At 38.7% G+C, this 18,181-nt stretch overlaps 1 protein-coding gene across 3 annotated transcripts in view; it reads left to right on the top strand.

Annotated features, from left to right (window-relative positions):
* Nucleotides 1-18,181, top strand: part of INTS4 (integrator complex subunit 4) — a 116,489-nt gene that overhangs the window by 42,836 nt on the left and 55,472 nt on the right. For all 3 annotated transcript variants that reach the window (XR_004302114.1, XM_032427020.1, XM_032427019.1), the window contains exons 5-9: nt 3,870-4,055; nt 4,642-4,692; nt 8,140-8,228; nt 9,369-9,489; nt 17,808-17,879. Coding sequence is in view for 2 of the 3 variants with exons in the window: in XM_032427020.1 (XP_032282911.1) it covers nt 3,870-4,055; nt 4,642-4,692; nt 8,140-8,228; nt 9,369-9,489; nt 17,808-17,879 (519 nt within the window). In the remaining variant the exon portion in view is untranslated. The remainder of the gene's footprint in view (nt 1-3,869; nt 4,056-4,641; nt 4,693-8,139; nt 8,229-9,368; nt 9,490-17,807; nt 17,880-18,181) is intronic.

The raw sequence follows: 18,181 nt of genomic DNA, 5'->3' as shown, positions 1-18,181 counted from the left end.
TAAGCGGGCTTCTGTGTTCTTTTGACTTCTGTTTTCTTCGAATACTTCCTTCTTTTCTGGCACAACAAAATAATCCAGGTTCATCTTGTACTTTCTCTATTCTAGCTCCAGAATCAGCTATAATATTTTTACTTATCTGATACATCTTCCTGTTTGTTCAGTGTGTGTGTGTGTGTATTAGTGTATTACTTATACAAAGTATTGGTAGCCTGGTTAGCTGATCACAAGAATTGGTTGTTAATTTAGTGTCAGTATGTTTATCATGTAGTAATTAGAAACCGGAGTGATTCTTCATGCTGGAGACTAGTGATATTTGGGAGTAACAGTATAAATGTATTTGAGGAAAACAGGTATTGTGGAGCTTTTTAAGTATTTAAGGTACAAATGCCCAACTCTGTGCATAGTGAGCAAAACTTTCAAAATCATGAAGTTATTTATGCAGCTGAGTGGGGAAACAAGCCCTGGACTGAGTGGGTGTCAAGAGTGTTCAAGGGCGCCTGGGTGGCTCAGTCATTAAGCATCTGCCTTTGGCTCAGGTCATGATCCCAGGGTCCTGGGATTGAGCCCCGCCTTGGGCTCCCTGCTCAGTGGGAAGCCTGCTTCTCCCTCTCCCACTCCCCCTGCTTGTGTTCCCTCTCTCACTGTGTCTCTCTCTGTCAAATAAATAAATAAAATCTTAAAAAAAAAAAAGAGTGTTCAGTAGCAGCTCTTCCACTAAATTATCTGTGTGTTTTTAGACATATCACTTAATCCTTATGGTCCTGTAAAACCTGTAAAATAGGGGATTGGCAAATAAAGGCAGGTGGAGAGAAATGGGTGATTATTGAGTGTACTTCCAGAGACTGTTGTGATTTCAAATCAGTGACTTCATTTATAGATAAAAAATCCTGGAAAATTTGAACTTGAAGGGATTATCTAAAGATACTTTTTTGTATTGACATTTATATATGTAGTTACCTTGTAATGAAACCATATGATATTTTATCTGTGACCATCCACCTTTCTTACTATTTTAGATTATGGTAACAATAGCTAATAATCTTATTAAGCTTGTAGTATATCAAGTTGGTTTTTTTTTTTACATTTATATCCCTATTGGAGCCTCATGATAACCCTGTAAGTTAGCTGAGGCAGCTATTACTGTCCTTTAGAGATGAGGAAGTGAGGCTCTGAGAGGTGACTTGATTCTTGACTGATTTACACATATCATGAGTCAGAGCTGAAATTTGAACACACACACACACACTTTATATTATGGAAATTGCAGGTTTACTGTTATTTCCAGTTTTAGTGTACATTTGACAATTTTTTTATACTGTGCAGTCTTTTTCATAGATTTTTCTCCTCTCACTTTTTGTTGTTGTCTGCTCCAGTATTTTTATTTTTATTTTGCTCTAGTACTTAAAGGAAATCGTTGACATCATGTTATTTAAATCATTAATACTTCAGTATATATCTATAACTGATAATTTTTTAAAATATAGCCATGATGCAATTATTAACCGTTACTCTATATCAGTTCATACCAGTTCATATTAAAATTTCCTTAATTGCATTAATCATATCTTTTTATAGTTGGTTTCTTTTGGATTAGCATCCAAAAAGACCTATATATTGCATTTGGATAGTCTGTTAATTTTTTTTTAATCAGTAAATTTCCCCCTTTTGTTTTTATTTTTTCTTTAAATGCCATAAATTTATTGAAGAAACTGGGTCATTGGTCTTATAGAATATTCTACATTCTGGATTTGTTTGATTGCTTTCTTTTGGTGTAATGTCAATGTTGACAGTGGGAAATGCGCTATTTACTGGTTTCTTTGTTCTTTTGATCTGGACTCCATTAGTCCTTGATGTCTTTCTTGCTTTCTGGTGCAAGGTGTCCCAGGCTCTTACATATTCCTTGCTCCAGTCCTGAAACTAGCCATTTCTGTAAAGAGATCTGTGAACCCAGATTTTAAAACTTCACGTCCCATTCACTTTTCTCTATACCAGTGTCTTTGAAACTGAGCGTTGTGATCCATTGGTGGGTAATGCAATCAGTTTTATAGGCCATGATGAGTATTTTTTTTTAATTTTATTTTTAAATAATGTCTACGCACAGTGTGGGGCTTGAACTTAACAATCCTGAGATCAAGAGTCGTCTGCTCTACTGAGCCAGCTAGGCACTCCATCATGATTAGTATTTTTTTGAAAATCAAAATAGAATTAAAATATCAGAGTATATCACAAGATGTAAGGATAAATAATGTTTTGTTAAACTCTATATGTATTTATATGTGAATACTATGTTGCAGTATAATGGATATTTCTTATAGTGGGTCTAAAAAATTTAAGTCAGAGTTCCATGCCATATTATCATGTACTGTACAACCTCATTTCTTTAAAGTATTTTTAGTTCCTGTTACTGCATTATGCAAATAGCATATTTCAGTAGCATTGGACTAGGTATAGCAATAGATAACTGATAATTTGTTAAAAATACTGGTGAGAAGAGCTAACATGAAATAGATGGACAGTACTTAAGTGTTGACAAGGATGTGGCACAACTGGAACACTGTGCATCACTGGTGGAAGTGTAAATTAGTTAAGTTAGTACAACTGCTTTGGAAAACTGTTTGCTACTTGGTATTGTCTTTTTAAGCTGAACATATACATGTCCTGTGACCCAGCAATTCCAGTCCTAAGTTTTTATCCAACAGAAGCCACATTCAAGCTACCACAGTCATGGTAGCTTTATTAAGAATAGCCAAAAACTTGGGGCACCTGGGTGGCTCAGTCGGTTAAGCGTCTGCCTTCGGCTTGGGTTATGATCTCAGGGTCCTGGGATTGAGCCTCATGTCGGGCTCCCTGCTTAGTGAGGAGTCTGCTTCTCCCTCTGCCCTTTACCCTACCCCTGCTCATGCTTGTGTGCTCTCTCTCCTCCCTCTCTGTCACTGAAATAAATAAATAAATCTTAAAAAAAAAAAGCCAAAAACTGGAGAAAAAAAAACAAATATCTACCAACAGTGGATTGTGGTGTATTCACAAAGGGAATACTACATGGTAATGAAAATGAATGAACCATTGAGATAGGCCATACTATGGATGAATCTTAAATACATAATATTAAATAAGAGAGGCCAGACACTATTTGATTTTACCAAGTATAGAAATAGGCAAAATAAATCTGTGTGTTACAAGTCAAGATAGTGGCTATTTTTGATGGTAGTGGAGTAGTTGCGGGGAGTCGAGGGGTTTCTGGGGTGTTGGTCATGTTCTGTTTCTTTATCTGGGTGCTTGTTGTATGTGTGTATTCATTTTGTGAAAAGTCATTGAGCTGTATACTTAAGCTTTTTGCATTTTTCTGTATGAATATTAGAAGTTTTTTTTTTTAAAGATTTTATTTATTTATTTGACAGAGAGAGAGATAGCGAGAGAGGGAGAAGCAGGCCTCCCGCCGAGCAGGGAGCCTGATGCGGGGCTCAATCCCAGGACCCTGGGATCACACCTGAGCCGAAGGCAGACGCTTAACGACTGAGCCACCCAGGCGCCCCTGAATATTAAAAGTTTTAAACATTTATAAATTTTTATTTCGATTTTAGATTTGATAGCATATAAAATGCAACTTAGAGGCCATTTTTAAAGTACTTTCTCTTAAGGCAAAGTGCTAGCTGTTGGGAATGCAGTGATAAACAATTGGTGATCTTATTTTTAAAGGACTTGTGGTTCTTTTGGAAGAACATACTCAAGTAACATGATCCTAGAGAGACTGTGGTGAGAATGTAGTGTTTGAAGTCATTCCTAAAGTTGATACTTATTTTGCTTCTGGTTTTTTGTTTAGTTTAAGCTATCTTAATCATGTCCTTTTGTTCTCTCTTTTCTTTTTATAGCACCTCACAGATACCTCCCATGGTGTAAGAAATAAGTGCCTGCAATTACTTGGCAATCTTGGGTCTTTGGAGAAAAGTGTCACAAAAGATGGAGAAGGCCTGGCTGTCAGAGATGTCCAGAAGATTATAGGGGATTACTTCAGTGACCAAGACCCACGTGTCAGAACAGCAGCTATAAAAGCCATGGTAAACATGATCATGGAAACTAAATGGTGACAGTTTTGTTTGTTTCATTTGTTTTTTAAGTTCATGGCTACTGTTGGATGCTTTCTGAACCACCCTAGGATATACCGTATGCACACTTTGAGGAATGTGATGGTGGCATCACAGGACTCAAAGGCACACATTCCTTCTATAGCGGGTGTGCTTTTCTTTGGGCCTTTCTGCTTTCACCCATATTTGGGTTGCTATCACCCATATTTCTGAAACATGGAGGGTACAACTTACACCTGTTACAATACCAAGTCACATCCCTCCTCCAGGTCCCTGGAGGGGGATGGTGTTAACCATTTCTTCTTCAGCCTTCTTGTCATTATTGAATATTTTTCTAATATCCCCTTGGGACACTAGATGGATTAGATTTATTAAATCTCTGAGTGTTTCTACTAAAATGTTTTCAACCAGATTTTTTACTTACATAGCACTGATTTTGGCTAATGGGAACTATGTTGATCCGATATAATGATCTGAAAATATATGAGATTGTGGGGAGACGTTGGGAATATTGACCTTTTTTTTCCCCAAATACTTAAACTATATTTTTATTATCTAGTTGCAGCTCCATGAAAGAGGACTGAAATTACACCAAACAATTTATAATCAGGTACCTTAAACAATTACTGTCTGGAAGGGGAGGTGGGATAATGAAGCCGGGGGAGTGGCATACTAGTTGTCAGAATTTGAAAACATAGAACAACAACTGACAACATTAATTGGGATGAATGTGAAGTTGTATCCAAAACATACATTTTAATAAGAGGATGGAGGATATATAATTGAATAGCACTAATACATGTAAAAAGGACTTTTAGGAGGATTTGGATAGCTCAGTATGAATACCAGAGGACACAAGAGAAGTATAGTGTTCAGAATAAGGAAAGTGGTGGTGTCACTGATCTCTGGTTGGGCCAAACATGAAGTCAATTCTGGGCACCATACTTGACATACTAGAGTATTTCTGGAGGAGGATGACCAAGACCGTGGGATCATATGAAAAAATATTCATGGTAGTTGTAGTATTGGTAAAGAAAGGCACAATGAAGTTGTAGTATCACTAGGAGAAGCTGATCCGACTGCCTAAGGAAAAGGCCTTACAAGGTGGTATTTCTCTTGTAGAATAATTGAATGAATATAGAGACAAGCAATCTAAATCCATGTCAGAAACCAGATTTTGCACCAAGAATGGTTTTGTCTTTCAGAGGAAGATGTCAATTAGTTAAACCCCTGTGACTGATGTGTAAACCAAGTTTATTATTTTACAAAATGAAATAGAATGAGCTCAGAATGGTTATGTTGGTGTGACCAGCACTTTCTCTCCCTATAGAAAAACTCTGTGGGAAGCCAAATAATAAAAGGAAACTTAGGACTCAGAAGTGATTTAGATATTCAATGGCATAAGACCATGTCAGTTAACTAGGCAAGCAATGATGAGGTCCTCAAGGGAGTGAGGATGGAATGTTGGAGTGTTTGAGATAGGAGGTTGAATTAGGTACCATAATTAGGTACATACCGGTTTTGTTTATGTTAGTTTGAAGGGTTGATGGGACATCCATGAGGAAAATTCCAGGCTATAGATAGTTGTGAAGGTCTGGAATTCAGGAGAGATCAGAGCTGGAGATAGGTAATTGAAGCCATCACTGTCTAGGGGGCATGTGGATATTTAGGGAGAGTAAGAAGATTGAAAGAGACGAAGCATGGAAGCCATGGGTAAGGTCCAACATTTAAGAGGTAGACAGAAGAAAGGAGCTGAGGAGGAGCCAGTTGGAGGAAGAGGAAGAATATATTCCAGAAAAGGCAGGAGGGAGCTCTCATAGTCAACAGTATCAAATGCTGGTAGGAGGTCTGCTAGAATAGGACTGAAATCTACCCATTGGACCTAGCAACAAGGCAGCTGTTAGTGAGTTTGAAGAGAGCAATATTAGTAAGAGTGTTGGGGGTGGAAGCCAGATTAGGGTCAGTTGAGGTGAGGCAGTTCAGTAGTGATTATTGACTATACTTCAAAGAAACTTGGCTAGGGGCTCCTGGCTGGCACAGTGGGAGGAGCATGCGACTCTTGATCTCAGGGTCGTGAGTTTAAGCCCCACATTGGATGTAGAGATTACTTACTTATTTAAACAAACAAACAAACAAACAAACTTAAAAAAAATAAACTTGGCTATAGTAGGATGGCAGGATGGAAGATGGTAGAAAGGGGCATAGAATTAAGGGAGGGCTCTTTGTAGTTTATTTTTTATTTTATTTTATTTTACTTTATTTTTATTTTTTAAGTTTTATCCATTGTATTTTAAAGATAGCTGCTACCTATGTTTATGTGTTGAAGGGAGAGCCAATGTTTGGGGAGAAATTGATGATAGAAAAGACAAAGGGGCATAAATGGTGGAGTAAGTTTCTTGAGGCAGAAAATCAAATTCATGAGCTGATTCATCCAGCAAATATTAATGAGTACCTAATGCTGGTTGTACAACACTGAGCTTGTTGGATAGGATCCATGCCCTTCACATTCTCTTGGGTGAGACAGGCAATTAACAAATAAACAAACACAATAATTATAGCATGTGAGTAGTGCAGTAAATAAATAGGGTGCTGTAATAGAGAATCACAAATAGGACCTATTTTGGAGGATGGTAAGGAGGGCCTGTGTGAGGAGATAATGGGATCCATAGTAAAAGTAGAAGGATTAGGAATTAGGATACTTTTTTTCTCAGACATCGAGGAAACAAGGTATGGGAGAATACAGGTATAAATGAATTTATAACTGTTATGGAATAGTTGGGAGAATTTGTGCCTGAAAATTTTTATTTTTCTCTGATAAACACGTAGCCTTATGGCTGGAAGTGGGGTAAGGGCCCAGCGGGAGAGGTTAGGACAAGCTGCCTTGGGTAATGGAAGCGGAAAGCACGGGTGTAAAAGATTTCAGAGTAGGGCCCATAAAGTTCCAGATCATGAGCCACCAATCCCCTAGAGAGTGTAGTCTTTGCTAGTGCTCTGCTGCCCTTGTGAGCAGTAGAGAAGTTGTTGGGTTTTTAGAGCTGCTGTAGCAGAAGTCTTGAAGGGGTTTGTAAATGGTGAATGCTGACGGTGCTGTCGGAACCGAAGTAATGGAAGGGTATGGAGCAAGGAGAAGGTGGCTCATTTGGAGAAAAAGGGTGGGATTAAAGCACTGGTTCTCAACCAGGGTGGTTTTACTCTTTAGGGGATATTTGGCAGTGTGGAGATATTTTGGGCTTTTGCAACTGCTGAGGAGAAGGAGAGGGTGCGGTGCTACAACCCTCTAGTGGGTAGAGACCAGGGATGCTGCTAAACATGTTAACCATGTAGAGGACAGCCCCTCACAACAAAGAATTGAACAGTCCAAAATGTCAGTAAAGCCAAGGTTGAAAAACCCTTGTTAAACACATAGGTAGATTAAGTGGGACTAAAGAGTAAGTGTGATGGATTAATTCATGGAAATGGAGGAGCTGGTGGAGTAACATGTTATGATGAGAGCATGGAATATAGGATTTTCAGATTCTAGAAATGGAGTAGTTCTGGGTGTCGGTGAGGTCTAGGGTGTTGCCATGTAGGTGGAGTAGGGATACTCCATTTCAGACCAAAGGAAAGCAGAAAAATCTGGCCTCTTTTGGCAGCTTAGCATTAAAATTACACATTTATTTAGAGTTCTTAAGTTTTCAGGCTGTCAGTCAGAAATTTGTGCTTTGATTTTACAGAAAGGGAAAAATACCCATATTTGGTGTTTGAGCCTGTGAGAGTAGCACTCTGGGCTCCCAGCAGACTTCTCTAGGATTGATGCTATTCTAGATGGCTTTTGTGCTGTCTGTCAGTGTGTGGTTCTGCCTTCAGACGTGGGGTAAGAGTCAGAACACAGAACAGAGCCAGAGCAGCTGACAGAGGCCAAGAATTCTTTGTTGGGCAAAGGTTTAAGAAGTTAAAACTACCCACAAGTATTTTGATTGGCATCCTTATCCAGCCACCCTGTCTTCATTTTGAAAATGGTTTGAATATCACCTGGGAAGACACAGAACTAACAGACTTTTGGAATTCTTGTTTGCAGGCCTGTAAATTGCTGTCTGATGACTATGAACAAGTGCGTAGCGCGGCAGTCCAACTTATCTGGGTTGTCAGTCAGCTCTATCCTGAAAGGTCAGTGTGGGTGTAAGCCAGCTTTTGTTCATTGCTAAGCCATTCTTCTCCCATCATGCAAAAAGCCCTCCTCCAGAAAAGGAATGTTGGTTAGATTTTTAGAAAGCTTTGTGGAACAGGGGGAAAGTACAGATCCTGATAATTAGGATGCTTGTTTTTCAGCTCTGCTGTGAACTTTCCGTGTACCCTGAGAAAGATACTTCCTTTCTGGGCCCCAACCTCCTCATCTATAAATGAAGAGATTGGATTGTCTTTCTCAAGTGCTATCTAGCACCCCCCCTCCCACTCTTTTTTTAATCTTTAAAATTGTTTGAGGCCCATTTTAGTAAATACAAATGCCAGATAAAGATACTAGGTGAGTTTGAGCGTAATGATCCCTTGTGTAGTGTTTTCCTCATTAAAAGTGTTTTCGTAGTAATTAAATCATTCTCACAATGATTCTTTGAAGTAGAGAGACAAATATTATTTTATTTTATAGAAGAGCTCCTTCTATAAGAAAAAGAAGTAGTTTTTTTCCTCTTCATTAAACTGCCTGCTAAAATTGGAAAACCAGAATGAGTTAATAACCTATAAATCCCCAAAAAAAGAAAAAGAAAAAAGAAAAGACTAATTGGAAATTGCCTCTTCTAGGATCAGATTTGCAAGTACGTTTTATATTGATTTATTCTATGGTTTACTATATTGACAGCAATGCAATTATAGGAGAGAATACTCTTAAAGATATGAAATATTCTGTGGTAGTTAGTTTTTGGTATCATTGTAAATCTTTGAAACTTTGGTGGGCTAAACGCTTGTATTCAAGACACTGACAATTTGCAGTGTAACTAAAAGTGTTGTTTCATACTCCCAGAGTGATTTCTTCACTCTGAAATGTATTCCATCACTCTTGGATTTGAATTCCTCAGTTGTCATTTTGCATGTGTTTGTGATCAGGTCATGATCCCAGGGTCCTGGGATCGAGCCCCGCATCGGGCTCCCTGCTCGGCGGGGAGCCTGCTTCTCCCTCTCCCACTCCCCCTGCTTGTGTTCCCTCTCGCGCTGTGCCTCTCTCTGCCAGTTTTCATTGGTCATTCTCAGTTTATTGAACTTGCAGCTTTAGGCTCATGTTTAGTCATTTGTGGTTTTTTTCTTTTAATTTAGCATTGTCCCAATTCCTTCTTCTAATGAAGAAATTCGCTTAGTTGATGATGCGTTTGGAAAAATTTGTCACATGGTCAGTGATGGTTCCTGGGTGGTTCGAGTTCAGGCTGCAAAACTATTGGTAAGTTATACTTTCTTTAATGAACATGTTGCCTGTTAAACTTGTACAAATGTTTTGAGAAACTACAGATAGGGACAGGTATCATCCACTTTTAGAAACCCTAGTATTTCTAAAAATAAAAAGAAATGGCCCACTTTTCTATGGAGAAGTAGTCTTGTAGAACTAGAAAGAATTTTAAGGATAAGCCGTTTAACCTTGTTAGCATATGAGACAGCCAAGGCCTAAAGAAAAAGGAAAATAAAAATAAAAATAGTTGCTTTACTAAGCACCTGTTACGTATATATGTAAGTGTTTATAAAAATGTATATAGGGGCGCCTGGGTGGCTCAGTCGTCAAGCGTCTGCCTTCGGCTCAGGTCATGATCCCAGGGTCCTGGGATCGAGCCCCGCATCTGGCTCCCTGCTCGGCGGGGAGCCTGCTTCTCCCTCTCCCACTCCCCCTGCTTGTGTTCCCTCTCGCGCTGTGCCTCTCTCTGTCAAATAAATAAATGAAATCTTTTATTTTTTTCTTTATTTTTTATTTTTTTTAAAGATTTTATTTATTTACTTATTTGACAGAGAAAGACACAGCGAGAGAGGGAACACAAACGGGGAGTGGGAGAGGGAGAAGCAGGCTCCCCGCCGAGCAGGGAGCCCGATGCGGGACTCGATCCAGGGACTCCAGGATCATGACCTGAGCCGAAGGCAGTCGCTTAACCAACTGAGCCACCCAGGCGCCCTAAATGAAATCTTTTAAAAAAATAAATAAATAAAAATAAAGATAAAAATGTATATAAATGTCACAGCAAAAAAATCTGAGATTCTTTTTGGATGCTTCCCTTTTGAGGGCCCCCAGCTCTGCCAGTCTTGGTAAGATTGTTGGCTAAATACTTTGAACCTAACTGTATGAACACAGATCCAGTGATAGCCCCACTCCCAAGAGCAGTATTTATAGGGTAACTGATGAAACTTGTGTAAAACATTTTCATGGAATAATGAGGAATTTGGATGGTTTCAGTATTTCCTGCTTATAGATCATTTTGCTTGTCTGTAATACAGAGTTAAAAAAGCCAGTCGTTACTGATTTTAGTTTTGAATTCACTTTTTTTTGGAAAGATTTTATTTATTTGTCAGAGAGAGAAAGAGTGCACGCACGCACAAGCAGGGGGAGTAGCAGGCAGAGGGAGAAGCAGGCTCCCCGCTGAGCAAGGACCCCGATGCGGGACTAGATCCCAGGACCCTGGGATCATGACCTGAGCCGAAGGCAGATGTTTAACCGACTGAGCCACCCAGGCGTCCCTGAATTCACATTTTAAAGCTTTGTTTTGGTTAGTGAATATTTTAAAATTCAGAATGAGTCAATCATTCTTCAAATTCTTTCGTTCAACATTTATTGAGCATCTGTAGTGTGCTGTGTGTGTATGCGTGAGGGGGATGTTTTAGAGGGATAATTCAGTGATACATCTTCATCTGAGTTGGCAGTTTAGAAGAGTAATCCTTAAGGCAGGGTCATTCAAATATTTCATTTTTGAACCTCACAGGATCTGAAATTTATGTAAATGTAAAAAATTATCTATGTAAACTATCTGAATAATGAATTACACTGGTGAATTTAAAGGGTTTCCACTTAAATGACTAACTTGAGTCAGGTGCTTTATGTTTTAAATTCAGTGATTTCAGATCCAAATAGCTCCAAATTATATAAGCAATTAGGTTTGTACTTCAAAAATAATAACAGTCTAATCTTATAATAATCATTGTTACTATTGATAGAGTCCCTAGCCTACTAAGCTAGGCACTTTTAGTCATATGCACATATTTAGACATATATACCCTCATAAATACTCAGTTTTTGCAAATAATTTTGAGTTCTTTTAAACTCTTGGAGGTAGATATTCTAGTATTCATTTTATAAGTAACAAAATAAGGTTTAGAAAAGTGATATAACTTATCAGAGGCTACATAGATAGTAAATGACACTTCATGATCTAAAACCCATGTGGATTCTCTTTCTAGTGATGGTCCAGTTACACATTCAGAACTGTGGTTTTACAGTTAATGCCCTGCTGATTTACTGGTTCCTCTTTGTAAGAAAAGAGGTAAACTCCCCCCACTCCAACACTTGAGTAGACAAAACTGTCATCAGGTAAATTGCATATAGTTTTCAGACACACATTAATCAAATCAACAAACACTGAGCATAGTCTCTGTCTTCAAAAGAGTTGATAGTCTGGTAAGTTGACATAAGCAATCAGTTAATTACAATGGCTGGTACTCCTAGAAAAGAGCACCTAACATAGTGAAAGAAGGCTTCGTGGAGGAGGTTTTATCAATATGACTCTTTATTTTGGTTAACAGTTGGCTTATGTAGATGGCTGCTCCCATGTTGGGGGCGTAGATATTTACAATTGTTAGATCTTCTTGTTGGATAGACCCTTTAAGAATGATATAGTGTCCTTCTGTGTCTCTGACTACAGTCTTTAGTTTAAAATCTAATTTGTCTGATATAAGAATTGCTATCCCAGGGGCGCCTGGGTGACCCAGATGGTTGGGCGTCTGCCTTCGGCTCAGATCATGATCCCGGGGTCCTGGGATCGAGCCCCACATTGGGCTCCTGGCTCAGCAGGGAGCCTGCTTCTCCCTCTCCCTCTGCCTTTCCCCCTCCTCATGCTCTCTCTCTCTCTCTCTGTATCTCTGTGTCTCAAATGAATAAATAAAATCTTTAAAAAAAAAAAAAATGCTTAAAAAAAAAAAAAAAACAATTGCTACCCCAGCTTTCTTTTGAGGTCCGTTGGCATGGAAGATGGATCTCCATCCCTTCACTTTCAATCTGGATATATCTTTAGGTTCAAAATGAGTCTCTTATAGACAGCATATGGATGGGTCCTATCTTTTTAGCCAGTCTGCAACCCTGTGCCGTTTTATGGGAGCATTTAGGCCGTTCACGTTGGGAGTGATTATTGAAAGATATGAATTTATTGTCATCATGTTGCCTGTGAAGACCTTGTTTTTATAGATTGTCCCTGTAAATTTCTTTTCTATATCACCCTGGGGTCTTTCTCCTTTTATAGAACCCCCCTTAATATTTCTTGCAGGGCCGGCTTAGTGGTCACATATTCTTTCAGTTTCTGCCGGTCTTGGAAGCTCTGCATCTCTCCATCCATTCTGAATGACAGCCTTGCTGGACAACAAAGGCTAGTGAAACAAAAGCAAAAATGAACTTTTGGGACTTCATCAAGATAAAAAGCTTCTGCACAGCAAAGGAAACAGTCAACAAAACAAAGAGGCAACCCACAGAATGGGAGAAGATATTTGCAAATGACACTACAGATAAAGGGCTTGTATCCAAGATCTGTAAAGAACTTCTCAAACTCAACACCCAAAAAACAAATAATCAAGTCAAAAAATGGGCAGAAGACATGAACAGACACTTCTCCAAAGAAGACATAGAAATGGCTAACAGACACATGAAAAAATGTTCATCATCATTAGTCATCAGGGACATTCAGATCAAGATCACATTGAGATACCACCTTACACCAGTTAGAATGGCAAAAATTGACAAGGCAAGAAACAACAAATGTTGGAGAGATTGTGGAGAAAGGGGAACCCTCTTACACTGTTGGTGGGAATGCAAGTTGGTACAGCCACTTTGGACAGTGTGGACGTGCCTCAAAAAATTAAAAATAGAGCTACCCTATGACCCAGCAATTGCATTCCTGGGTATTTACCCCAAAGACACAGATGTAGTGAAAAGAAGGGCCATATGCACCCCAGTGATCATAGCAGCAATGTCCACAATAGCCAAACTGTGGAAAGAGCCAAGATGCCCTTCAACAGATGAATGGATAAAGATGATGTGGTCCATATATACAATGGAGTATTTTTTTTTAAAGATTTTATTTATTTATTTGACAGAGAGCACAAGTAGGCAGAGTGGCAGGCAGAGGGAGAGGGAGAAGCAGGCTGTCCACTGAGCAGGGAGCCGGACGCGGGGCTCGGTCCCAGGACCCCAGGACCGTGACCCGAGCCGAAGGCAGCTGCTTAACTGACTGAGCCACCCAGGTGCCTCTATACAATGGAATATTACTCAGCCATCAGAAAGGATGAATACCCAACTTTTACATCAACATGGATGGGACTGGAGGAGATTATGCTAAGTGAAATAAGTCAAGCAGAGAAAGTCAATTATCATATGGTTTCACTTACTTGTGGAACATAAGGAATAGCATGGAGGACATTAGGAGAAGGAAGGGAAAAATGAAGGGGGGGGGGAATTGGATGGAGAGATGAACCATGAGAGACTATGGACTCTGAGAAACAAACTGAGGGTTTTGGGCGGGGGGAGGGGTGGGGAGATGGGTTAACCCGGTGATGGGTATTAAGGAGGGCATGTACTGCATGGAGCACTGGGTGTTGTATGAAAACAATGAATCGTGGATCACTGCATCGAAAACTGGTGATGTATGGTGACTAACATAACATAATAAAATAAAATTAAAAAAGAAAAAAGGCTTCGTGGAGGAGGTGATTTCTAAACTGAGTTTTGAAGGATAAATGTAAATTAGCTAGGTAGATAAGTAGGGAAGGAGAAAATATAAGCAGAGATACAGAAGGAGTACAATTATCATGCATGCTAATATACTAAACTACAAGAAGTTAATACTTTTTAGTTTGGGGATGGATAATGTTAAATGTGGGGAATATGCAACAAGATAAAGCTTAAGAGGAAAGCAGAACCAGGTTCTTCAGGAACTTAAATGAAGTGATAAGGCTTTAGATTTAAGTCCATCTTGCTTAAAAAATCAACAGTCTCCATTCTCCTTGGCTTCTAGCAGGATGAAAAATTTCAGATGTAGGCTGTTTCAGAAAATTCAAAACCATGTGAAAGGTTGGTTTTCAGTTATCCATAACTTTCCTGCTGAGGCAAAGAAAGTTGATTGCCAACTATGCAGTTCCATGGGACAGTTTAGAATACAGCATTACTGTGAAATTAATCATGGTCATTGGTGTTCTATCTAGAATATAGTCCTTAGTTCAGTGATTTCTTCTTAAGATGTTTAATTTCTCCTATTCAGTAAGGGTTAAACCTTTTTTATATGACTCCAGAAGTGTTTGACCTTAAAAGTGATAATATTTACAGATAGATTGTAGGTTGTTATGTCCATAGCCATAAGGACTAGTCTTTCCCAGGGCACATGCAGATGTCTTAGTCAGTGGTAGTTTTATGTCTCACATGGTAGTTCTTTTTTTGAGGAGGATGGGGTTTACTTTATCACCTAATTGGGTAGAAGCTAGAGGCTAGTGCATAGACTTAAGTTATTACTGAGCAGCTATAATTGAGCAGTTTTTGCTCTGAAAGCAAGTTTGACACACTTGTTTATCAAATATCATGGTTTTCTTACTGTTACAAATACAGGTTGTTTAGTAGTAGTGGTACAGTTGGAGAGATCTTATCGGAATGTATTTGTCTTGGTTAAAGTAGACCAGAATGTAGATGTTTTTCTGATTGGTGAGCTTTATGATGAATTCATCTTTTTGGTCCACATCTACTCCTCCAGCACTTTCATGAATGATGCCATCAATAACCCATTTGTAAACCCAGAGGCATTTGGGAATTCTTTCTGTGTCCCATATCCAGTGAATCCTCAACTCTTACCAGTTCTACCTTCTTGACATCTCTTGAATCTCTCCCTTCTCTATTTCCACTGGGTGTGTACTAGTTTAGGTCTCAACATTTTTCAAGTGGATTATTATGTTATAGGGCTCTTGGTAATTGTGGACTAAATTGGAAAGCTTCACATATTCTCAGATAATACAGGAAATTTGTTGCAAATCATGATACATAATTTTTTGAGGCTGGAATTTGGATAGTACCCCCCCTCTTTGCTACTATGTTGGAAGAGAGTTCAGCTAAAGGCACTGGAGGGGGCCATTGAGACTAGGGATTTAGAGTAGTTCACTGTGAAGTCATTAAAACTTCATTCTTGGGGCACCTGGGTGGCTCAGTTGTTAAGTGTCTGCCTTCGGCTCAGGTCATGATCCCAGGGTCCTGGAATCGAGCCCCGCATTGGGCTCCCTGCTCAGTGGGAAGCCTGCTTCTCCCTCTCCCACTCTCCCTGCTTGCGTTCCCTCTCTCGCTGTGTCTCTCTCTGTCAAATAAATAAATAAAAACAAAACAAAACAAAGAACTTCATTCTTGGGGCACCTGGCTGGCTCAGTCAATAGAGCACGTGACCCTTGATCTCAGGGTTGTAGGTTCAAGCCCCACGCTGGGCGTAGAGCTTAATTAAAAAACAAAACAAAACAAACTTAATTCTTTATTAGAAAAAAAGTGCCACCTAAAAAGCCAACTGTTAATGTTGGTGGTAAAACTAAAGAGAAAGTTGAGGAGGTCTTAAAAATTTAGAGTTCTTATTCATAAAATTGATGTTTGAATTAAAAACATGAATGTTAGATTTGATATTGGCTCAGATCTATGTAACAAAGGCCCATCAACTGTACCATGTAGAAATAAAAAGTAGATTTCAAACTACTTAAGTGAAAATAGTACAACAACAGTTGCTCTTCTGGAGTTGTAGGAAAGGTATTAACTTGGGTAAGCATATTCCCATAGAACATGTAAGTTTCTATGGAAAATGTGATTGGAGAAGTCTGATCCTCTATAAGCATTTCCATATTTACTAACTTAGGAATTAGAGAAAGGTGCCAGTATATTCTTTGAGAATGTCTAGGACCTGCTCTAATAGCCTGCCAACCTGTCTCTTTGCTTCATTTTGATTCTTTCTGGTCCATTAGCCACATTGCTGCTAAGATGATGTTTATGAGGTGTAAATCTATGTTTCTCCCTTATTTGAAATGAGCAAGTTACAAAATCTCTCAGCCTCAATTTCTCATCTAAAAAATGAGGATAATTTGGAGTGCCTGGCTGGCTCAGTTGTAGAGCATGTGACTCTTGATCTCAGGGTTGTGAGTTTGAGCCCCACATTGGGCAGAGAGATTACCTAAAAAGCAAATAAATAAGGATAATTTACATTCTTCGTGGGATTACTAGAAATAAATTTTTAAAGTATAAGTAAAATACTTTCTACACTGTTGAGCTCATTACTGAGAAAAGATTATCTGGTTATTCAGAATTATGGCAAACTCCTTCCATAACAAACATGACAAAGGGTCATGACAAAGGCCTTTTATGATCTGATCCCTAACCATCCTGCTTCATTTTTGGCTCCTCTATCCTGTGTCTTATTCATAGAACCACTTGGTGTTTCCTGCATGGCATTCTCTCTTTATGCATTTGCACTTGTGATTACCAGTTCCCCTGCCTCCACGCTATACTGCTTGTTCTCTGAGTTTCCAATAGTACCCTTTATATGTGTATTATAACATTTTATACCATGATACGGTTATCTATTCACTTGTCAGTTTCGCTCACTAGTCTGTGAGGTCACTGAGTGTGGAATTGATGTCTACTTTTGTATTGCTGTTCCTGGTAACCATAGGCATATAGTTGAATGGTTGCTAAATAAATGTCTGTTGAATGAGTGACTGAATGAACAAATGAATGGAAAGACTAGAATGAAAAGAACTGCAGAGACTAGAGAGTAGCAGTTGAAGCAAAGGATTCTGGAACCTGGGTTTATAAATTACACTTTTTGTGATTTTGAACGAGTCACTTAACCTTTTTGTGCCTTCTTTTTTTTTTTTTAATTTTCTTTTCTTTTTTCCCCCCATATATAAAATGGGACTAATAATAGTATTTACTTCATAGGGGAACTAAATTAGTTAATATATGTATAAACAGTGTATGACACGTAGTAAGCTCTGTTTAGCTGCTAGCTGCTAATGTTTTTATTATTTTGCTAATGATTCTGAACCCATAAGCATCTTTACTGTCAAGAAATGTTACCTTGCACTGGGTGTTATGCACAAACAATGAATCATGGAACACTATATCTAAAACTAATGATGTAATGTATGGGGATTAACATAACAATAAAAAAAATTTAAAAAAAAAAAAAAAGAAATGTTATCTTGGGGCGCCTGGGTGGCTCAGTCGTTGAGCATCTGCTTTCGGCTCAGGTCATGATCCCAGGGTGCTGGGATCGAGCCCCACATCGGGCTCCCTGCTCGGCGGGAAGCCTGCTTCTCCCTCTCCCACTCCCCCTGCCTGTGTTCCCTCTCTCGCTGTGTGTCTCTCTGTCAAATAAATAAATAAAATCTTAAAAAAAAAAAAAAAAAAATGTTTATGCATTTAAGTTGGCTACAAACTTTGAATTTGAAGATAATATTCAGGCCTTAAAAGTTGTTTAATTTGCTCCGGATTCTTGGTTTTTACAGGGCTCCATGGAACAAGTTAGTTCTCATTTCTTGGAGCAGACATTGGACAAGAAGCTCATGTCCGATCTTCGGGTAACTTGAATTCTTTGTTGTTCAGACTGGGTTTCTATAACCAAAGCAGCTATCTGCCAAGCTGTGTTGATTTAATTTTGCAGCCCATGTATTTGTTAAGTAAATGTTGGGTGACTAGATTATACTTTATTTTAAAATCTTAGTAACTTGAATCAAATTACAAGTTACTTCATTAAATTTTAAATTGTTTTAATGAAATACTTTGCATAGGTTGTGTTTTACAAAGAGGAGGTAAAATTAACTTTCTGTTTGTTAGAAACTATAAAGATCTGGTCTTATTTTGTGAGACTGTATGACTGACA

The sequence above is a fragment of the Phoca vitulina genome, unplaced genomic scaffold, assembly GCF_004348235.1.
Source record: "Phoca vitulina isolate PV1807 unplaced genomic scaffold, GSC_HSeal_1.0 scaffold36, whole genome shotgun sequence".
In the NCBI taxonomy this organism is placed as follows: domain Eukaryota; kingdom Metazoa; phylum Chordata; class Mammalia; order Carnivora; family Phocidae; genus Phoca; species Phoca vitulina.
Note: the sequence above shows the minus strand (reverse complement) of the source record. Positions and strands in the feature narration are given on the sequence as shown.